Source organism: Stegostoma tigrinum, chromosome 26, assembly GCF_030684315.1.
Source record: "Stegostoma tigrinum isolate sSteTig4 chromosome 26, sSteTig4.hap1, whole genome shotgun sequence".
NCBI lineage: Eukaryota > Metazoa > Chordata > Chondrichthyes > Orectolobiformes > Stegostomatidae > Stegostoma > Stegostoma tigrinum.
The window spans coordinates 27,182,118-27,206,546 of record NC_081379.1 but is presented as its reverse complement, the minus strand read 5'-3'; the positions used below and the strand labels follow the sequence as shown (position 1 = coordinate 27,206,546).

Below are 24,429 nucleotides of genomic sequence, written 5' to 3'. Positions count from 1 at the left end.
ACTAAAGCATGCCTTCACTGGTCAGACCACCAAGTATAGAAGTTGATTCATCATGTTGAGATTGCACAGGACATTGGTGAGCTCACTTCTGCAGTAAATGTGTACAAAAGATTTACCAAGATATTGCCGGGACTGGAGTGTTTAACTTATAAAGAAAGACTACGACTTTCTTCATTGGAGTGTATGAGGCTGAGGGGTGACTCTACAGGTTTATAAAATCACGAGCGGCATGGATAAGGTGAATAGCAAAGGTCTTTGCCCTAGGGTGAGGGAGTTCAAAATTTTTTACCCACTCCTTTATCTACATATTCCTTTCCAGACTTTTCTTTTCACATCTATCTTTGTTCCATCAGAAAATATGAATAAACCACACTATCCATGTCATCAATTGCAAATAACTGAAGCACCATCACTGGACTCTGTAGAACACCACTAGACATAATTTGCCAACTTGAAGATGACTCATTTATCTAAAGTCAGTTTCCTGTTTGAGAGGCAAATCTCCTATTGATACTAAGTATGTTACGACACACCCAACCAATGTCCTACAAACAAGGAATCTCTGTTTTGACTTTTCAAATTTATTTTAGTTCATTCACCCATGAATGGCAAATAAAAGTATAAATTAAGCTTTCAATGAGCAAGCCTACTAGCAGAAATTTTATTGTACAAAAATAAAAATCAAAAGGAAGGATGAAGGTCAAGTGGGAACCTGTCAATGTGTACAAAGTGCCCATCTGATTGCATGACTAATGATCTGATCTAACTATATAGGCTGTTGCATGTCTCAAAGATAATGCAAGGGCCACAAAACTTGAACTAAACCTCTCCAGGAAACAAAACATGAATAAAATCAAATTATTCAGTATCACAAGCAAAGGCTTATTGCTGCTGATGCAGTTGTAAAATCATATCAAAGCCTAAGTTGTTCAAAAAACGGGAAGTGGCCAGGTGCCTTAGATGGTAGGAGGAACAGGGAATGAAATTTATTTTAAAAAAGTGAAGTAGGAAATATGCTTTTAATGGTCATGCTAGATTTTCCCACCTACACAGGTTAGGCTTTACCACTTTCAGAATTCAACATGCAGTGTTTAGAGTCAACATTTAATATTTAGACAGATTGCTACAGACTAGTTTCCAGAAATTCAAAGTTTCAGGGTAAGGCAGAAGACTTCTCCATATATCACTTATTCACAAATAATCCTTTGAAGCATTTCTAGGAACCTCAAATTCAATTCCTTGACAATATCTTTATTTAAAAACTTAGTCAGGAGTCTGGTTCCACAATTTGCATTAATGTTTCACCATCCCGTTTAAATGTGCATCCTATAATCACTCTATAAAAATTAATAGCAGTAAAGAATAAACATACTTTAATTCTTTAAAAGATTTGCTTTAATTCTACAAACAGCAGAAAGGTTCCTGGTCCAAATAAAAACACAATTGTGAATGCCGGAAATCTAAAAACATAATGCTGGAGAGACTCTGCAAATCCGACAGCATCTGAGGAGAGAGAAAGAGAGTTAACATGAGTCTGACCTAACTTCTTCAGAACTGGATCCAAATTGTGCAAACTGGTGCATAATCTCTTGGTGTTCCCTTTCCAGGAGAACAAACAATGTGCACAAAATTAGCCAGAAGGATTTCAGAATATTTCTTAGTTGATTGAGATATTTCCATTAGTAGGTTCAAGAACTAGACAGCGTAGTCTGAGATTTAGGGCCAAATCTTTCAAGAGAGACACACACTAAGGGTGATAGATATTTGAAACTCTCTTTCACAAGACAGCAGTGAATGCTGGATCAGTCATTAAATTTTAAAATCAGAGATAGATAATACTTTTCTGCTCAAGAAAATTTTATTATCTATGGAGCTAGACCACGATCTCACTGAATGGTTGAACAAACTTGAGGCGCAGAATGGTCTAGGCACAGGAATTCCTAGAAACCTGGTACTCTGTTTGTTGATGGCTTTCTTCATGGAGTTCCAGGCTTCTAGGAAAGCTGGAGAGAAAACTGCAAGTGAGGTAATCCAACTCAACGAACTCCAGAGTTTAAAAACCAGGTAGGAAAATACAACAGCGCTTCATTGGAGGCTGCCCTGATGATATTACCCAGCAGGGTAATGAAACATTTGCGGAACAATGAACCAGCTCGGCGAGCCAACTAAAACATACTATTTATCTCAAAGTTAAAACATACTACCTCAGCCTAAGAGCAAGTTTCAATATTTTTCACATCACAGATCAATGCCATCATTTGCACATTAAATAATTATCTGAAAAAATAAAATTAAAGTCTGTATTGCTTATGGAAAAACAAATTATTAAGTCACTGCTGAAGTGACCCACCACATTGTAATGATTTGACAATAAATTTGAGAATGATCAGTGAAAATTTTTGACTGTTCCTTGAAAGACCTTCATTATTGCATATCAACAAGTAAACATTTTTTTCCATATCTCTCAGTTACATAATAAAACTGTCACATTAGGAAGAACAGATTTCACATTTCACTATCCAAATTGACAGTGATCTTCCACTGTAGGTATTCAATCATGTTCTGCAGTTATTTGTTTTATTAGCATTTCCCTCAAATACTCTGAACATACCTAGGTAGGTAACTACTGATCTACAAAAGTATTTTAATTCAGGTCAGCGTATCACAACCAAATTCAGTATCAAAAGGTACATATTATTTTGGAAAATATCAAGAAAGAAAATCACATGGACGAAAATGTACACGTAGCTTCATGTTGTCAAACATGAAAATTAAATAATGTTTCCCTATTGAAAACAGCATGCATTGTTATTAGATAAAAACTTTAATCATGGAACTATATTGCCATTTCTTCAGTGATGCTGGGACAAAAATCCTGAAACTACCTTCCTAACAGCAATGTGGGTCTACTTACACCAAATGGATTGCAGCTGTTCAATAGGGGTGGGATAATGAATTACATTCGCAAAGACAACTAGGGATGAACAATAAATAGGAACTCAATTAAAAACCATCTTATGCCTCTCAGAAGGATAAAAGGCCCGAATATAAGATGCAGATCATCGTAATCCAAATAGGTGTCTTGGAAGGGCAGCTTTGGACTCACAGGTCACAGTTAAGACAACCACATTTGTACTTGTTTTTAAAAAGTAACAGCAAAGAAGTTGCTTAATCTGAGACACCATGAGAAAATATTACATGAAAGATCATTAGAGAAGTCATTGAATCAAACTGCAAGAGAATCCAGCCAGGAAAAGCAACTGTAGCTTGAAACAGGGAGAAGAAATTTACCAAAGCGTTTCAACTGTAAAAAGGTCACATGAAAGTAGACACCCTGGAAATTCTGCTTAGTGAGACCACAGGCCTGCTACAAAGAGAGATGGGACACTTCAGTTGTAATTGTATTTAATCTCTACCTGTATGACAGTGTGTATGAGAATTTACATCCACTGTAAGGAATGTTCAGCGTAAAAGGAGTTAAAATTAGACGAGTGTCCAAAAATCAGAACATCACCATTGATAAAAACTACCAAGTTCCCCCTTCTTGGATGACAGGATCTAATTATTTCCATCAGGTAGCGATAAGCCAGTTAGCATCATTAATTGGACAATTCACTTGATTATTTTTAACCAGGAAGTGAAAGCCTTATTTCCAGCTGGGAAACCTGACACTGAAAACCAAGTGGATACCTGTCGAAATGTTCTCAGAGGCAACTTCAGACAGTTCACAGCTGCAGGAGCTAACTTCCTTTCATTTACTTAGAAGCACTTCAACTGAAATAGGAATCCTCATGGCCAATGGTTATAGTTGGACTGGTCCCTCTATCTACATAACTCAGCAACAGCAACACAACAGCATCAGATCAGATTCCTGGTCATCAGCCAGGATCAGGCCACACTTAGCCCTGGTGCAAAGTATTTTCTGCCTTTTCATTAGTCACTATTGCTTTTGTACAGAACAAAACACCTTCTGCCTTTCAACAATGGTAGTGTCAAAGGACAGGCAGGAAGCTTGTGGCTTACAGTTAGTGGTTTAACAGTTGACTATGGCCCAAAAGGAAACAAAAGAGAACAGTATATGTAAAACTCCAAAAACAGATTTTCCATGACACAGTATGGTGCTGTATCAACAGAGAATCAGCAAAAACCAGTGATGAAGAATGAAGATGAACAACAAGACACTGGAGCACAGTAAAGCCCACATCCTCTGAATGAATCAAAGTGTTATTGAAAAGAATGGTGCGAGTCTTGAAACAGACACTCGCAGCCATGCGCCGGCATCTCCAGGCACTGCAATCCAGCTTGTCCCAGCTCAGAGCCACCCTCTCCCCGACCTGCAAAGGACCCCTGCTATTTTTTATCCTCCACAGGATCCACAGACTGAACACCCAGTTCTACTCAGCTTTACTGGACACCAAAAATCGTAAGTACAACAAACTCACTGGCTCCTGCCACCCACAAGAGGATTCCTGCACCTCCCAAATCCCGAGCCTGTCCTTGCCCCTCTCCCACCACGTATCCACTGCCATTGACCATGAGTACACGGCCGGTGACCCCACCGATGATGTCACATCCACGACCGTGTACGCGACCGCTGCTGCAGTCACCACCTCCACTTCCAGAACCAACACCACACAAATTACCCTCACCACTGCTGCTGCCACCCACTCCGCTCTGCCCATAGCCGACACCGACGGAACCCCGCCAACAGCACCCCAGAGTAGACAGCCACACTGAGCCCTGCCACATCTTCACCATCCCCGCAGACCTCCCACTGACTGAGGATGAACGGTCAGTCCTCAGCAAGGGGCTCACCTTTGTCCCCCTCCACCCACACATCAACGAATACCAGTCACGTTTGGACATAGTATCAGAGATAATGGGAACTGCAGATGCTGGAGAATCCAAGACAACAAAATGTGAGGCTGGATGAACACAGCAGGCCAAGCAGCATCTCAGGAGCACAAAAGCTGACGTTTCGGGCCTAGACCCTTCATCAGAGAGGGGGATGGGGAGAGGGTTCTGGAATAAATAGGGAGAGAGGGGGAGGCGGACCGAAGATGGAGAGAAAAAAAAAAATAGGTGGAGAGGTAGGGAGGGGATAGGTCAGTCCAGGGAAGACGGACAGGTCAAGGAGGTGGGATGAGGTTAGTAGGTAAGTGGGGGTGCGGCTTGGGGTGGGAGGAAGGGATGGGTGAGAGGAAGAACAGGTTAGGGAGGCAGAGGCAGGTCGGACTGGTTTTGGGATGCAGTGGGTGGAGAGGAAGAGCTGGGCTGGTAGTGTGGTGCAGTGGGGGGAAGGGACGAACTGGGCTGGTTTAGGGATGCAGTTGGGGAAGGGGAGATTTTGAAACTGGTGAAGTCCACATTGATACCATTAGGCTGCACGGTTCCCAGGCGGAATATGAATTGCTGTTCCTGCAATCTTCGGGTGGCATCACTGTGGCACTGCAGGAGGCCCATGATGGACATGTCATCTAAAGAATGGGAAGGGGAGTGGAAATGGTTTGCGACTGGGAGGTGCAGTAGTTTGTGCAAAGTGAGCGGAGGTGTTCTGCAAAGCAGTCTCCAAGCCTCCGCTTGGTTTCCCCAATGTAGAGGAAGCCACACCGGGTACAGTGGATGCAGTATACCACGTTGGCAGATGTGCAGGTGAGCCTCTGCTTAATGTGGAATGTCATCTTGGGGGCTGGGATGGGGGTGAGGGGGGAGGTGTGGGGGCAAGTGTAGCATTTCCTGCCGTTGCAGGGGAAGGTGCCGGGTGTGGTGGGGTTGGAGGGCAGTGTGGAGCGAACAAGGGAGTCACGGAGAGAGTGGTCTCTCCGGAAAGCAGACACGGGTGGGGATGGAAAAATGTCTTGGGTGGTGGGGTCGGATTGTAGAAGGCGGAAGTGTCGGAGGATGATGCGTTGTATCCGGAGATTGGTGGGGTGGTGTGTGAGAACGAGGGGGATGCTCTTTGGGCGGTTGTGGCGGGGGCGGGTTGTGAGGGACATGTTGCGGGAAATACGGGAGACGCGGTCGAGGGCGTTCTCGATCACGGGGGGGGGGGGGGGGGGGGGGGGGTTGTGGTCCTGGAAGAACTTGGACATCTGGGATGTGCGGGAGTGGAATGTCTTATCGTGGGAGCAGATGCGGAGGAATTGGGAATAGGGGATGGAATTTTTGCAGGAGGGTGGGTGGGAGGAGGTGTATTCTAGGTAGCTGTGAGAGTCAGTGGGCTTGAAATGGACATCAGTTACAAGCTGGTTGACTGAGAGGTCCAGGAAGGTGAGGGATGTGCTGGAGATGGCCCAGGCGAGCTGAAGGTTGGGGTGGAAAGTGTTGGTGAAGTGGATGAACCGTTCGAGCTCCTCTGGGGAGCAAGAGGCGGCGCCGATACAGTCATCAATGTACCGGAGGAAGAGGTGGGGTTTGGGGTCTGTGTAGGTGCAGAAGAGGGACTATGCCACATAACCTACAAAGAGGCAGGCATAGCTGGGGCCCATGCGGGTGCCCACGGCCACCCCCTTAGTCTCTACATTGGGGAAACCAAGCCGAGGCTTGGAGACCGCTTTGCAGAACACCTCCGCTCGGTTCGCAACAAACAACTGCACCTCCCAGTCGCAAACCATTGCCACTCCCCCTCCCATTCTTTAGATGACACATCCATCATGGGCCTCCTGCAGTGCCACAATGATGCCACGCGAAGGTTGCAGGAACAGCAACTCATATTCCGCCTGGGAACCCTGCAGCCTAATGGTATCAATGTGGACTTCACCAGTTTCAAAATCTCCCCTTCCCCAACTGCATCCCTAAACCAGCCCAGTTCGTCCCCTCCCCCCACTGCACCACACAACCAGCCCAGCTCTTCCCCTCCACCCACTGCATCCCAAAACCAGTCCAACCTGTCTCTGCCTCCCTAACCTGTTCTTCCTCTCACCCATCCCTTCCTCCCACCCCAAGCCGCACCCCCATCTACCTACTAACCTCATCCCACCTCCTTGACCTGTCCGTCTTCCCTGGACTGACCTATCCCCTCCCTACCTATACTCTCTCCACCCATCTTCTTTTCTCTCCATCTTCGGTCCGCCTCCCCCTCTCTCCCTATTTATTCCCGAACCCTCACCCCATCCCCCTCTCTGATGAAGGGTCTAGGCCCGAAACGTCAGCTCTTGTGCTCCCGAGATGCTGCTTGGCCTGTGTTCATCCAGCCTCACATTTTGTTGTCTACGTTTGGACATAGAGCAGTTTTTCCGCCGCCTTCGCCTCCACGCTTACTTCTCTAGCCGGGAGCCTAACCCTCCCTCCACTGACCCCTTCACCCGCCAACACAAGTCCTCCTCCTGGACATCACCCCCAGGCCTCCTACCCTCCCTTGACCTCTTCATCTCCAACTGCTGTCGAGACATCAACCACCTCAACCTCTCCACCCCTCTCACCCACTCCAACCTCTCCCCCGCAGAACAGGCAGCCTTCCACTCCAACCCCAACCTCACCATCAAACCCGCAGACAAGGGTGGCGCAGTGGTAGTATGGCGCACTGACCTCTACATCGCCAAGGCCAAATTTCAACTCTCCGACACCTCCTCCTACCACCCCCTTGATCATGACCCCATCCCCGAGCACCAAACCATCATCTCCAACACCATTCATGACCTGATCACCTCAGGGGACCTCCCACCCACAGCCTCCAACCTCATTGTTCCTCAACCCCGCACAGCCCGTTTCTATCTGCTTCCCAAAATCCACAATCCTGCCTGCCCTGGTCGACCCATTGTCTCAGCCTGTTCCTGCCCAACCGAACTCATCGCCACCTATCTGGACTCCATTTTCTCCGCCTTTGGTCCAGGAACTCCCCACCTATGTCTGTGACACCACCCACACCCTCCACCTCCTCCAGGACTTCCAATTCCGTGGCCTCCAACACCTCATTTTCACCATGGACGTCCAGTCCCTATACACCTGTATTCCTCATGCCGATGGCCTCAAGGCCCTCCTGCTTCTTCCTGTCCCGCAGGCCCGACCAATCCCCCTCGCTGAACTGGTCCTCACCCTCAACAACTTCTCTTTCAATTCCTCCCACTTCCTGCAGACAAAGGGGGTGGCCATGGGTACCCACATGGGCCCAAGCTATGCCTGCCTCTTTGTAGGTTACGTGAAACAGTCCCTCTTCCACACCTACACAGGCCCCAAACCCCACCTCTTCCTCCGTTACATTGATGACTGTATCGGCGCTGCCTCTTGCTCCCCAGAGGAGCTCGAACAGTTCATCCACTTCACCAACACCTTCCACCCCAACCTCAAGTTCACCTGGGCCATCTCCAACACATCCCTCAACTTGCTGCACCTCTCAGTCTCCATCTCAGGTAACCAGCTTGTAACTGATGTCCATTTCAAGCCCACTGACTCCCACAGCTACCTAGAATACACCTCCTCCCACCCACCCTCCTGCACAAATTCCATCCCCTATTCCCAATTCGTCCGCCTCATCTGCTCCCAGGATGAGGTATTTCACTCCCACATATCCCAGATGTCCACGTTCTTCCAGGACCGCAACTTGCCCCCCCTGCAGTGGATGAGAACGCCCTTGACCATGTCTCCCGCAACACATCCCTCACACCCCGCCCTCGCCACAACCGCCCCCAAAGGATCCCCCTCGTTCTCACATACCACCCCACCAGCCTACGGATACAACGCATCATCCTCCGACACTTCCGCCATCTACAATCCGACCCCACCACCCAAGACATTTTTCCATCCCCACCCTTGTCTGCCTTCCGGAGAGACCACTCTCTCCGCGACTCCCTTGTCCGCTCCACACACCCCTCCAACCCCACCACACCCAGCACCTTCCCCTGCAACCGCAGGGAGTGCTACACGTGCCCCCACACCTCCTCCCTCACCCCAATCCCAGGCCCCAAGATGACCTTCCATATCAAGCAGATGTTCACCTGCACATCTGCCAAAGTGGTATATTGTATCCATCGCACCCGGTGTGGCTTCCTCTACATTGGGGGAACCAAGCGGAGGCTTGGGGACCGCTTTGCAGAACACCTCCGTTCGGTTCACAACAAACAACTCCCCCTCCCATTCCTCAGATGACATGTCCATCATGGGCCTCCTGCAGTGCCACAACGATGCCACCCGAAGGTTGCAGGAACAGCAACTCATATTCCACTTGGGAACCCTGCAGCCCAATGGTATCAATGTGGACTTCACAAGCTTCAAAATCTCCCCTTCCCCCACTGCATCACAAAACCAGCCCAGCCTGTCTCTGCTTTCCTAACCTGTTCTTCCTCTCACCCATCCCTTCCTCCCACCTCAAGCCGCACCTCCATTTCCTACCTACCACCTCATCCTGCATCCTTGGCTTGTCCATCTTCCCAGGACTGACCTATCCCCTCCCTACCTCCTCACCACCTAACTTGTTTTCTCTCCATCTTCGGTCCGCTTTCCCCTCTCTGCCTATTTATTCCAGAACCCTCACCCCATCCCCCTCTCTGATGAAGGGTCTCGGCCCAAAACATCAACTTTTGTGCTCCTGAGATGCTGCTTGGCCCGCTGTGTTCATCCAGCTCCACACTTTGTTATCTTGGTCACTTAAGGCTATCTTGCCAAGTCAGTCTAGGAGGAACAAAGAACATTACAGCACAGGAACAGGCCCTTCGGCCCTCCAAGCCTGCGCCAATCGAGATCCTCTGTCTAACCCGTCACCTATTTTCTAAGGGTGTGTGTCCATTTGCTCCCTGTCCAAATATATCTTAAAAGACGCTAACATGTCTGTGTCTACCACCTCCACTGGCAACGCGTTCCAGGCACCCACCACCCTCTGTGTAAAGAACTTTCCACGCATATCTCCCTTACACTTTCCTCCTCTCACTTTGAACTCATGACCCCTAGTAACTGAGCCCCCTACTCTGGGAAAAAGCTTCTTGCTATCCACCCTGTCTATAACACCTCATGATTTTGTAGATCTCAAATCAGCACCCCCCCCCCCCCCCCCCCAATCTCCGTCTTTCTAATGAAAATAATCCTAATCTTCTCAACCTCTCTTCATTGCGAGCAACCTCCATACCAGGAAACATCCTGGTGAACGTCCTCTGCACCCTCTCCAAAGCACCCACATCCTTTTGGTAACGTGGCGACCAGAACTGTATACAGTACTCCAAATGTGGCCGAACCAAAGTCCTGTACAACTGCCACATGACCTGCCAACTCTTGTACGCAATACCTCGTCCAATAAAGGAAGGCATGCCGTATGCCTTCTTGACCTGCATTGTCACCTTCAGAGAACAATGGACCTGAACACCCAGATCTGTCTGTTCATCAATCTTCCCCAGGACTTACCCATTTTCTGTATAGTTCGCCCTTGAATTAGATCTTCCAAAATGCATCACCTCGCATTTGCCCGGATTGAACTCCATCTGCCATTTACCTGCCCAACTCTCCAGTCTATCTATATTCTGCTGTATTCTCCGAGAGTCCTCTTCACTATCTGCTACTCGACCAATCCTAGTGTCATCTGCAAACTTGCTGATATACATCAGTGAGTTTGTCGGGTGTCTGTCCATGGGTCACGGAGACCACAGATAACTCGAGTCAGGGAATCGTAAGCCATAATGGTTAGGATTTGAAGCCTGCGTTACAACTGCCACATCCTGACAAATAAAAGCAATCATAGAACATAGAACATAGAACAGTACAGCACAGAACAGGCCCTTCAGCCCACAATGTTGTGCCGACCATTGATCCTCATGGATGCACCCTCAAATTTCTGTGACCATATGCATGTCCAGCAGTCTCTTAAATGACCCCAATGACCTTGCTTCCACAACTGCTGCTGGCAACGCATTCCATGCTCTCACAACTCTCTGCGTAAAGAACCTGCCTCTGACATCCCCTCTATACTTTCCACCAACCAGCTTAAAACTATGACCCCTCGTGCTAGCCATTTCTGCCCTGGGAAATAGTCTCTGGCTATCGACTCTATCTATGCCTCTCATTATCTTGTATACCTCAATTAGGTCCCCTCTCCTCCTCCTTTTCTCCAATGAAAAGAGACCGAGCTCAGTCAACCTCTCTTCATAAGATAAGCCCTCCAGTCCAGGCAGCATCCTGGTAAACCTCCTCTGAACCCTCTCCAAAGCATCCACATCTTTCCTATAATAGGGCGCCCAGAACTGGACGCAGTATTCCAAGTGCGGTCTAACCAAAGTTTTATAGAGCTGCAACAAGATCTCACGACTCTTAAACTCAATCCCCCTGTTAATGAAAGCCAAAACACCATATGCTTTCTTAACAACCCTGTCCACTTGGGTGGCCATTTTAAGGGATCTATGTATCTGCACACCAAGATCCCTCTGTTCCTCCACGCTGCCAAGAATCCTATCCTTAATCCTGTACTCAGCTTTCAAATTCGACCTTCCAAAATGCATCACCTCGCATTTATCCAGGTTGAACTCCATCTGCCACCTCTCAGCCCATCTCTGCATCCTGTCAATGTCCCGCTGCAGCCTACAACAGCCCTCTACACTGTCAACGACACCTCCGACCTTTGTGTCGTCTGCAAACTTGCTGACCCATCCTTCAATTCCCTCGTCCAAGTCATTAATAAAAATTACAAACAGTAGAGGCCCAAGGACAGAGCCCTGTGGAACCCCACTCACCACTGACTTCCAGGCAGAATATTTTCCTTCTACTACCACACGCTGTCTTCTGTTGGCCAGCCAATTCTGTATCCAAGCAGCTAAGTTCCCCTGTATCCCATTCCTCCTGACCTTCTGAATGAGCCTTCCATGGGGCTCATGCTACGACTTAAGATGGAATGGGCAGAAAGAATGATGTTAGGCATTTGTAGGGGGGCTTCTGGCAACTGCCTCATGTCAAGGACAGACAGGGAAGCTGTTGAACAACGTACGACATAGCAGTCGAAATGGTTTACGAATCTAGTATAATAACCTTGTTGTGCAGGTTCAACACTACTTTCTCTGGGCACATGGCATTCAACTTCGATGCAAGATATCAGAACACAGGCATCACCTTAATAATCTCATACCTACCTAGAAGAGAATGGTCTGCACTAATCTAGCTGTTCTTCTGTGTCTAAGAAATAGATGCAACGAGAAGAGATTCTGCACACTGAAGAATATCAGTGGCAATGGCTCAGCCTCCAGGAGTAGGAAAACATACAAAACGTGGTCTCGGGAGTACCGGCAAGCAACTGGTTCTTCAGATTTCGTTACCGTTGGCTTTGCATCTCACTGATTTGCATCCAAAAAAGCCCATAGAATGAGAGATGACAAAGTGTGGAGCTGATGTACACAGCAGGCCAAGCAGCATCTTAGGAGCACAAAAGCTGACGTTTCGGGCCTAGATCCTTCATCAGAAAAGGGGGATGGGGAGAGGGTTCTGAAATAAGTAGGGAGAGAGGGGGGGAGACAGACCGAAGATGGATAGAGGAGAAGATAGGTGGAGAGGAGAGCATGGGAGTCGGGGGGGGGTGGTTAGGGAGGGGATAGGTCAGTCCGGGGAGGACGGACAGATCAAGGGGGTGGGCTGACGTTGGTAGGTAGGCAAGGGAGGTGTGGCTTGAGGTGGGAGGAAGGGATAGGTGAGGGATGTAAAGGTTAGGCAGGCGGGGACGAGCTGGGCTGGTTTTGGGATGCAGTGGGGGAAGAGGAGATTTTGAAGCTGGTGAAATCCACATTGCTTGCGAACTCTGATATCATTGGACTGCAGACTATGGAGTTGCTGTTCCTGCAATCTACAGGCGGCATCATTATGGCACTGCAGGAGGCCCAGGATGGACATGTTGTCTAAGGGATGGGAGGGGGAGTTGAAATGGTTTGCGACTGGGAGATGCAGTTGTTTATTGCGAACCGAGCGGAGGTGTTCTGCAAAGCGGTCCCAAGCCTCCACTTGGTTTCCCCAATGTAGAGAAAGCCACACCGGGTACAGAGGATGCAGTATACCACATTGGTGGACGTGCAGGTGAACGTCTGCTTGATGTGGAAAGTCATCTTGGGGCCTGGGATGGGGGTGAGGGAGCAGGTGTAGCACTTCCTGCTGTTGCAGAAGAAAGTGCTGGGTGCGGTGGGGTCGGAGGGGAGTGTGGAGTGGACAAGGGAGTAGTGGAGAGTGTGGTCTCTCCAGAAGGCAGACAAAGATGGGGTTGGAAAAATGGCTTCAGTGGTGGGGTCAGACTGTAGATGGCGAGAATGTCAGAGGATGATGCGTTGTATCCCATTATCTCTGAGCCCATAGAATGACATTACTGCCAGCTGCTGAATGGAGACTTACACCTACAAAGTCTGGGTGACAATTCAATCTGGGAGTCCTCAAAAGTTACAGCTGTCCTTAATTTGTCAACAGTTAGGTTCAGAGATCAAAGCTCAATTTATAAGCACACCCAAGATGTCACTGATCGAACGTTAGTCAGATCCTACATATGCATATCATTCACCCTTGGTGTGGCCAGTCAAGAAACTCAGGCATTACGATTCTCAGCCATTACTAGATTCCCACAGGTGAACTGGATTTGGGTATTCAATATCCAAACTATCAATTACCAGCAATGTTCATGAGCAAAAAACAATCCACTTCATGTTTAACTGATTCGTGACCATGATACTGAGGCCCATGGCAGGTATCCAGCCATTTGCCACAATATGTTTTACTGGGCCATTCATGGGTACCAGCCTCTTTTCAGCCTATACAATGATAGCTAGCAGGAGACAAAGGCTAACTGCTCAACACTTGCCAGATGAGCCCACTAAGGAATCCTCAGACTGCCACAGAGCAAAAAAAGGTACAATGCTGCCAATGCTTAGAACAGAGTTACTGTGGAACAGGCCATTAATCTTTTCAAGAAGAAGTTTTGATGCCTAGACAGGTCAGGTGGTGCCATGCAATACAGCCCAAACTGGGTACTCCACACTTTTAAATGTGTTGTGCCTTTGTAAAGTTGCATTGTGCTGGATGAGAAGGGAATGCAGGAGTGACATGAATCTTCTGAGATTGAAAAGGAGAGTGTGGATCCTAGTACGGAAAATGAGAAGTTTAAAAAAAACAGATGAAGACAGGGCAATGGTTCAGAAAGCCTACGAGGCCAGAGAGACAAAAACTTTTAAAAATTGCTGGAAAAGCTCAGGTCTTGCAGCAGTGGAGTGAAATCAGAAGAAACCCACGCAGACATGGGGAGAACGTACAAACTCCTCACAGACAGTTGCCTTGAGGATGGAATTAAACCTGGGTCTCTGGGCACTGAGGCAGCAGTGCTAACCACTGAGCCACTGTGCCACAGTTGTTTTTTCAAATTGTGGGTCAGATATCCTCATTTCTAAAAGGCAAACTGGCATGCAAAAGCTTTCCTCAGAGCAATAAAACAGCAGTGAAATGGTCAGCAATTCCATTAGATCACTCTGCTACAAATTAGCATAACATGGTAATTATATTTAAGGCTACATAGTGATCATAAGGGAATGGTCTCCCTGAAACTATTAAGTTGTCATTCATCCTGAGAACGTTCCTGGAGATGTTATCTTTCAGCATTAATGTTTCACATTGTAATGAGAACACATTAATCCCTTGCTGTTCCTCAGCATCTTATCTGACAGAACTCAATGCAAAGGGCTGACAACAAAATGTAATAACTGTGACAGTGAACTACATTTACCAAGAAGTGGTGCCTTAACAAATTGATGCCACCAACACGCCCTCAGTAAACTGGTTTCTTTCTCTCCCTCTCATTCTATCTAGGTGCAGATCCAACATCCTTGGGGAGTGGAGGGAAGCCAGTTTTGTGGAATGCCCTGGCGGTTTGGGTGGTGGTCCCTTGCTGCCTTTCTAGCCAGATGCCTCCTTGGCTTGACCTGCTCTAGGACACCTATGAGTGCCCAGAGAAGAATATGTCAAGGTGCCTACAAGTCTCTCCTCCTTGCAGATGGCACCACACTTTCTCTAAAAAGGACAGAGCATATGGAGTGAGGTCAAAGTCCTTAATTTACTCCCTCACTTTGCCCTGGATGCTACTTACCTACATCCAAACTCTCAGATTGCAAACCCAAGTGCCTTATCTTAGTAGCTTAGTGTTCTGTTGGAGTTGGGTTCTGCAAGGCAGCCAGCATACATTGCGGGGAGGCAGTCATGTGCTCAAAGGCCATAGCAACCACAATAGGAAGAATGTGGTAGGATTCCTCAAGCCCAGCAAAGGACCTCTGCTGCACTTGCCTGATGTTCCTGTCTGTCTCTGCAGATTGACCATGCCAGTTATGGCCAAGTAGAGAGGCATGTCAGCATAGAGCTGAGTCGTTGTCTGGTCTCCAGTCCTCACGTGTTTTTATTTATACATTTGTGGACGTGGGCGTTCCTGGCTGGCAGGCATTTACTGCTTATCCCTAGTAGCTTTTGAGAAGGTGATGGTGAGCAGCCTTCTTGAACTACTGCGGTCCACCTGCCATGGATTGACCCACAATACCAGTAGGGAAGAAATTCAGGATTTTGACCCAGCAACTGTGAAGGAGCAGTGATATATTTCCAAGTCAGGATGATGACTGGCTTGGAGGGGAACCCAAATGGTTGTGGCGTTGCCATACATTTGCAGCCCTTATCCATCTAGGTAAAAGTGGTAATAGGTCCAGAAGGTGCTGTCTGAGGATTTTTGAATTTCTGCAGGGCATCTTGTAGATAGTACACTGTTGTTACTGAGCATTGGCAGTGGAGGGAGTGGATGTTTGTGGGTGCAGTGCCAATCAGGCAAGCTGCTTTGTCCCCGATGGTGTCAAGCTTCTTGAGTATTACTGAGACTGCACCCATCCAGGCAAGTGGGCAGCATTCTATCACACTCCTGACTTGTGCCTTGTAGATGGTGGACAGCCTTTGAGGAATCAGGTGGAGAGTTACTCACCGCGGTATTCCTAAACTCTGACCTGCTCTTGTAGCGAGTCCAGTTGAGTTTCTGGTCAACGAAAACTTCCAGGAAGTTGACAGTAGGGGAGTCAGCAATGGTGACATGATTGAATGTCAAGGGACAGTGGTTAGATTGTCTTTTATTTGTGGTGGTCATAGCCTGGCATTTGAGTGGTACAATTGTTACTTGCCACTTGTCAGCCCAAACCTGGATATTGTCCAGATTTTGTTGCACTTGAACACGAGCTGTTTCAGTGACTGACGAGTCACAAATGGTGAACTTTGCACAATTATCGATGAATATCCCCACTTCTGACATGATGGAGGGAATATCATTGATGAAGAAAAATGAAGATGGTTGGGTCTAGGGCACTACCTTAAATAACTCCTGCAGAGATGTCATGCAGCTGAAATGACTGACTTCCAACCACTGCAACCATCTTACATGTCAGGTATGACTACGACCACTGGACAGTGCCAGAGATCTAGGATGTTTGTCCCTCCACTGGCTGCAGAGATGTATCTGTGATGTGCTCATCAGATTGGTGACCCATTGCTGTCTCATCACCACAGGACTGGTCCCAGTCTTCCCCAGCCAGTGCAACAATCATTTCCTTAAAAAAAAAGGTGGTGACCAGCCTAACATCTGCCCCAACCCTTCCTGCCAGTCTTGGATCTCTTGGCCCAGTTATGGGCTAGATGTTCTTGCAGCAAGATATAAAGTAGGCTTAATATTATGGAAATGGACAAAAAAAAACAGTTGTGTTCATGCATAACCACAGCAAGTGGTGAGGCTTCCCCAGTGGGTAGCATCAATGGGCACACAACAGAGTGAGTTGACACGAGCCCTTGAATTGATACCATGCATATGATGTTGTGGAGTGTAATCCTTCACCCTTGCTGAGATGTGTGCGCAGAGGCAGAGGTGGTGTAACTGATGGAGCTGAGAGGGAGATAAATGAGAGAAGATGGTGCCACAAACCTTGCAGAATGTAAGACATCAATGATGCTTTTCCAGCTCTGCTGACTATTGGTTGTGCTGAGGCTTGTGGCATTCACCTAGGCTGCAATCTTTGCCCTGGCTGGACTGGTATGGTGAGCTGACCTCCTGATGCAGTCACCCAGGAAGAGATCTGACCACATCTTAGTAATGCTATCCACTACAACATGCAGCGCAGTGTCTACAAACTATAGGGCTAGCGTAGCCTTCTTCAGAGCAATTGCTGGGAGTGACAGTTCCAGGCTTGCAGTGTGTGAAGTGTTCAAACCTGGAAGAGAACTTCTGGCTCACTTGCCATGTCATTCACTGGTTAAACGTGTGCAACATCTCATTTGCATCAATATGGAGATAAAAAGCCTGTCATAGCTCACCACAGCATGTCGTGGTTACTATGGCATTCAACATGTTCACTACTATTATTTAAGTTCAAATCAAAAATTCTGCCTTCTATTTCTCAATGAGTCTGCCAGATCTGAGGAGTTTTGCTAACATTATAGGTTCATATTTTAAGAAGTCTAAATTGTCATAAAAATTAGAGGCAATAGGTCTAATTGCTCTTTCAAAAGTGCTGGAGGAAGGGTAAAAGAAAGTAGCAATAATCATATAGAAATGAATATTGCTACAATACTTTGCTAATAAATGTAAATGTTGGCTGATGTAATCATAACAGATTACAGCAACTAGATTCTTAATAGAATTGACTCTACATTTTAACTCTTCTTTCAACAAGACTTCAGCTCTTTCAAGTAACATCTTCCTTGGTGTTCTACTTATGCAAAGAAGTTTGCAGAATGTAACCAAGTATTGGTGAACATCTTATTTAGTCAAGAATAAAAGGTGTTTTGTTTATGATGTATGTTTGCAGAATGTTACTGACTGCTAAGATACATACAAATACGTTTAAATTTACTCAGATGCACTTTGCTCATAGGTTCTTGTTTGTGCTGAGATAAAGGCCATGTGTCCAAAATGCATGAATTATTGAGAATATAATAGTTAATGAAGAAACATGGACAAGTTTTTGTAGTTTAAAAGTGTTATTGTATTACACAAAGTATTTAAATATCCAAAAACCTCAACTTTAAAAGTTGAAATTTAACTACTTGAACCGAAGTTTAAAATCTTAAACTACATCAGGGTTTATTGTTAATTAACATGACATACCAGGGAACTTCGTTAATGAACCTCCCATTTCTAAAAATGCTTTTAGAAAACGTAAGGATAAAGGTAGCCTCACTAGAAGTTCCATTATCTACAGTTAGAAGTTAAAAATATTTTCACACAGACAAGTATCCCATACCCCATACAAACATGTAGCTATAATCAAAAAAAGCTTATGATGCACATATTTCCACTCCCTCTCCCATTAAGATACTAAATCAGACAACACTACTGAAACGGTTACACACTCAAAATACCCACTGGGGAAAAAAAAGTGTCTCAAATATTGCATTTAAAAAATGACCATTAATGAAATGATATGAATTATTTCACGTCATGAAAAGCTGACTAAGGCATCAATAGTCACCATCAAATGCTCAAAGTCATTCTGGCAGTCATACTGATTTACACAGCAACGTGAAAGGAGACAAAGAAAAGGATTGGCTGATCCATCACATCTGCTCTGATTCTGATGGATCATGACACTCCTTGCCAATTCACAGGCAGTCATGTCATATCCTGAAAAGGTAATACAAACAAAAATAATCCTAAACTGATTAAGAGGAAACCAAAAAGTAGGAAATTCTCTGATTAATCAAGTCAAACAATATGTATTCCAAACATCATAGTGACCTTAAGATACAGATCCAAACATTAAGCTTTTTCAAAAAAATAAAGTGCTCATCATGCACGCTGACTTTGGCCCACACATTAGTTAATTCTGCAAAGTGAAACCAGTCAGTCCCCTGCATGTATTGCTTATGTCCACCATCAATTGTCTGCCCTAATCTAACAAGTACAAACAATCTTTCTGCACATATTGAAATATCCAAAATGACAAAAGGGACTCAGTCCAAAGCCTAAAACTTTCCAGGAGGAAGAAAACAATTCAGTCTTTTAAAGCCTGCCATGATAATCCAAAGTCTTCAAACTAGGATTCTTCCATTGGCTCATTTTAAAGTATTTTCCAGAGTCTCAATTATCCCTTATAAAAAGGATGATAACGAGGGTGAATACAATCACACTTTCATTTCATAACACAAAAACATAAAATTCTTTCAAAAATTGCTAGATCATGCATCAACTAACACAATGTATTCGCATTTGTTCTTCATTTTCTCCTCGGGTAGTACTAATCACACATCTGAAACTAGCACCTTTCATTCTACTATTTCTTATGCATTCCTAGACTTGATGCCCAAAATATAAATTAATTTACTCTTTTGGAGATCTCTGCAAATGCATGTGGCACCAATTTGGGCATCAAATATTGCTGCAACTACTCTATCACTACTGAAAAAAATCCTATATGGAAGGTGCTTTCTGACGCCCATTGTTGAAATCTGACCGTGTGCATTCAAAAACGCATATTCTTTCGAAAAGCATAACAGAAATAATTCTAATCAGATCTTACCATGTGATGATTACAACTTGCAAATGAATTGCTAGTATTGCTGCTATTATGGGTGTCAAAAAACATTGGGATCCGTAGATGCAGACTCTGCAGAACGTACGTTGTTTGCATCTATAAAGCGAAGAAAACTTGAATATTAAGCTATACCAAAAAAGTAATTTAGCAGTGATGTTTATGCAAAATACATTGAAAACACTTAAGCTGACACTTTTTAAATACTGCGTTCAGTTCTGGTCTCCCCGCTATAGGAAAGTTGAAATGGTTAAAAAAAGGACTTAAAATGCTGTTGCCAGGGTTGGAGGGTTTGAACTGCATGGGCATGCTGAATAGGCTTGTACCTTCTTCCCCCGGAGCATGTGAGGCTGAGAGGTTACCTTACAGAGGTTTATAAAATCATGAGGTGCACAGACGAGGAGAACAGACAAGGTCATTTTCCTAGGGTGAGCGAGTCCAAAACTAGACGGCATAGGCTTATGACGTGGGGGAAGAAAGATTTAAAAGGGACCGAAGGGACAACATTTTGACACAGAGGGTGGTACATGTATGAAACAAACTAGAGGAGGTAGGTTGGTACAATTACAACATTTAAAGAGCACCCAGACGGGTAAATCAATAGGAAGAGTTTAGAGACATATGGGCTAAATGCTGGTAATTGGGATTAGATCATGATACCAGGCTTGCATTGACACGTTGGACCAAAGGATCTGTTTCCATGTTGGACAACTCTATGGCACCTACTTTGCACGTCTACACAACATAAAATATTAAAATTGTTAGAACTGTCCATTGACAGCATGTAAAATTTCATCTGACCTGGAAGTAGACTGTCCAGTAAGGAATAAGAGCCAGGAATACTGGGATAATTTTGACAAACGACTTCACATCTTCCACTTTGTTATCTTGAAATCGTCCACCATGGACAGTCTTGGCAAGGTCCAAAAAGCCTGGCTGAATAGGTGGTGGGCAGATTCCATTGCTCTGGCTGAAATAAAGAATCAAATATTTTATCTTACAAATGAAAAATATTATTAATAAAACCTCCTCTCCATTCAGATTACATTAAAACTGGAGCAACCAGTATTATAGCCAATACGAACAAATCACAACATTTCCAAAAATACAACTTGTAAACTGTTCAGTATTAAAATATGAAAACAAGTTAAAACAAGCATCTTCTTATAACCATTTAAGACCATAAAGGTCTAGGAGCATAATTAGGCCATTCAATCATGGTTGATAGGTTTCTCATCCCCATTTACCCGCCATCCCTCTAACTCTTGATCGCTCTCACTAATCTAGAATCCGTCTTAAATACACTGAAATGTCATGGCCCCCACAGTCCTCAAAATATATTCCACAGGTTAACCATCCTCAGTGGCTGAAGAAATTCCTCCTTAACTCAGTTCTATAGTGCTGTTCCTTTACCGAGGCTGTGCTCTCCGATCCTAGTCCCTCCTATCAGTTGAAATATCATCTTCACGTCCACTCCATGCCGGCCTCTCAGTAATCTGCATATTTCAATGATATCCTTTTTCCTAATCTCAATCGAGCACAGACCCAGGGTCCTCAACCGCTCCTCATATAACAAGCCCTTTATCCCCAAGATCATTCTTCTAAACCTCCTCTTTACCCACTCCAAGGACAGTACATCCTTCCTTAAATACAGGGCCCAAAACTGCTCACAATATTCCAAAGGTAGTCTAATTAGAGCCTTATGCAGCCTCAGCAGTACATCCCAACTATTATATTCCAGCCCTCTTCAAATGAATGCTAACATTGAATTTGCTTTTCTAACTGCCAAGTGAACCTGCATGTAACCTGAAGAATTGGACTCCCAAAATCAATTTGTGCTTCAGATTTCCAAAGCCTTTTGCCTTTTAGGAAATAGTCTTCCTACTAAATTGCATAACCTCACTTTTCCCACATTGCCCACTCTTCTAGACTGTCCAAGTTCTTCCACAGCCTCCCAGCTTCCTCAACGCTACCTGTGCCTCCATCCATCTTTTGACATCTCCAAACTTAGCAATATCTTTACTTTCTTCATCCAGACTACTGAAGTATGGTGAATAACTGTGGTCCCAACACTTACTTGTGTAGAACTGTATTTATAGAAAATATAAACAAAGAAACTAGAAGCATTCGGCTCCTCCAGCCTGCTCCACTATTCAACACGATCATGGCTATTCATCCAACGTATACCCAGTCTCTGCTCTCTCCTCATACCCTTTGATCCCTTTAGCCATTAAAAACATCCAAGTTTGACCTCAACTACTTCCTATGGCAGAGAGTTCCACAGGCTCCTTACTCTAGGTAAAGAAATTTCTCAGTCCTAAATGGTTTACCCCGTATCCATAGATTGTGACCCCTAGTTCCAGGATCCCTGGTAATTCTGAACACTCTTCCTGCATTTACCCTCTGTAGTCTTGTTAGACCTTGGAGGTTTTATTTTGAGATCTCCACTCATTCTAAATTCCAATGATGATAGTTGTAGGTGACCCAATCTATTTTCAAGATAGTCCTGTCATCCTAGGAGACACAGTCCAGTAAACCTTTTTTGCACTCTGTCCATAGCCAGAACTTCCTTCCCCAGAGAAGGAAACCAAAACTGCACATAATACTCCAGGTGCAGTAACACCAAAGGGCCTCTACAACTGCAGGAAGACACCCCATATCCTGTACTCAGATTCTGTTGCTTAAAACCGAATTACCATTTGCTGCCTTCACCACCTGATACACCTACATGCTTATTTTCAGTGACTGCTGTACGAGGATGCCCAGGTCCTGTTGCATCACCCCCTTCTAAAGCCATTAAGAAAATAATCTGCCCTCCTGTTTTTGCTACTACAGTGGATAAATTTCCCATTTATCCACATTATATTTCATGTGCCATACATTTGCCCATTCACTTAACTTGTCTAAAATCACCCCGAATCATCTCCTCATGCTTCTAACACTGACCCTCCCACCCAGCTTTGTGTCGTCCAGTTTAACAGCCTAAAGTCCATGCAATACAACATTAACTGTGTCTCTGAAAAAATTTCCTTTTAACGTCGAGTTGTTGTGACTATGAGGTATATGCAACGTCGAGCTAGTTTTAAAAGTTTACCCCTTCGGCAAGAAATATTCTTTCAAACATTTTGTCCTAGCAGATATGTATAACAGAGAGGGGCAATTAAATGTCGAGACAGTTGCTCTAATGGCAACAAAATCAGCTAGCGAGACAATATATCAAAATACAATTTTTAAAAACTCACGATTATCATGCAACCTTTACCTGGTATTTTCTTCACTACTGGATTTCCTTGAAAAGCAGGAATAAAAAAGGATCTTGAACAAATCTGAGAAGGAACTGCCATCAGGCGGCTTCGAGATAAAGACTGATTTGCCGCATGCAAAGACCAAGAAAGAGATCCCCATACAAACAGTTGGGATAACGTATCCAAGAAGAAAACTACAATTTTGTTGAATATACGATATGCCACCCAACGAAACAATAGCACCCAAATTAATCGACCAATAGAACCAGTTGAAAAAACGACGAGTAGCTTCAGGACCTCTATCTTTCACCTGTACAAAACAAAATAAAAGCAAACACTCACTACCACTACACCAAAATTTCAGTTAATCCAACCAGCCATCTTATAACTACCATACACAAAATACGTGATAAAAAAACCAAAAAAAACTGCAGATGCTGTAAATCAGGAAGAAAAACAAAGCTGCTGGAAAAGCTCAGCAGGTTTGGCCGCATCTGTGGAGGAGAAAACAGTTATCGTTTCAGGTCCAGTGACCCTTCCTCAGAAGGGAGTTCGGAGGAAGGGTCACCAGACCCAAAATGTTAACTGTTTTCTCCTCCACAGATGCTGCCAAACCTGCTGAGCTTTTCCAGCAGCTTTGTTTTTGTTCACAAAATGCATGAAAATGGTTTGCTATAAAATATTATAACAGCAGTTTCATACAATAGCAGAAAATGACTTTTAAAAACTTCATTCAAGAATGATAGCTTAAGGATGTATTTCAAGCATTAAGGTTTTAAAGTCATTTACTCGCCTTCCATACTCTTAGGAGAAGCAGTAAACCATTAGCTGCAAGTGAGAATATTCTCAGTTTAGAAACAAAAGCACGTGTTTGACCAATGCCATAGAAATAAACACACAATCCAACCTCAGACCTCAGTGCAGTATTGATGGATTGCTGCACTGTTGCAGTTAGCATCTTTGTGAAGAGACTTTAAGTTAAGGCCTCACTGATCTCCTCAGGTGGATGTAAGTGACCTTGCAGAACCACTCAGTAGTGGAATTCTTCCTGTGTCAAGCAAAAACTCATCCTTTAAATCAATTTTTCAAATTATCTTTGGCATTTTCACACTAGTTTGTCCATAAGCAATCTCATCTGATCTTGGGTGAGAAGCATACAGAGGCCTACTTAGTACTGTAGATATTACCTTAAAATTTGTTGGTACTTCACAATTTTTCTCACCGCAATATCTTTATGAAAGAAAAGGGAAGACAGAGACACAGTATTCTTCAACAGCTATGTCAACAATGTCTGCCACCACACAGGTTACCATTTTAATCTCTAATAAGCCGACTTCTTTATAGTGATAGCCTTTGAGCAAAAATGAGAAAAGACTTGCATTTGTACAGTACTATTCATGATATTAAGACATCTCAAAATATTCAATCCAATGATGGGCAACATAGAAAGTGAGGACATGGGAGACCCTATCATTGAGGGAGGGGAAGGAATGAGAACAGAAGCATCAGAGGTGTGTAGAAAATGGTTGAGGGCTTTGTAAACCACCTCTGAACCTTTTCTTGGTTTCACTGTTTCCACTTCATCAATGTAAACTGCAAATTCATCAATTCTCACTCTTACCTTGACTAATTTTTCCTCACACCCACATTCCTTCAGGATTCCATTGCATTTTCCCAGTTTCTGTCTCAGTTACACGTGTCCCAATTAT

The 24,429-nt window shown here is 44.8% G+C and overlaps 1 protein-coding gene across 1 annotated transcript in view; it reads right to left on the bottom strand.

Moving 5' to 3' along the window:
* The window catches only part of slc15a4 (solute carrier family 15 member 4), a 73,468-nt gene that overhangs the window by 45,111 nt on the left and 3,928 nt on the right, over positions 1-24,429 (bottom strand). Inside the window, exons 2-4 of the mRNA XM_048556343.2 lie at positions 22,738-23,030; positions 20,277-20,445; positions 19,464-19,574 (exon numbers count right to left, since the gene is read on the bottom strand). Coding sequence (XP_048412300.1) covers positions 19,464-19,574; positions 20,277-20,445; positions 22,738-23,030 — 573 coding nt within the window. The remainder of the gene's footprint in view (positions 1-19,463; positions 19,575-20,276; positions 20,446-22,737; positions 23,031-24,429) is intronic.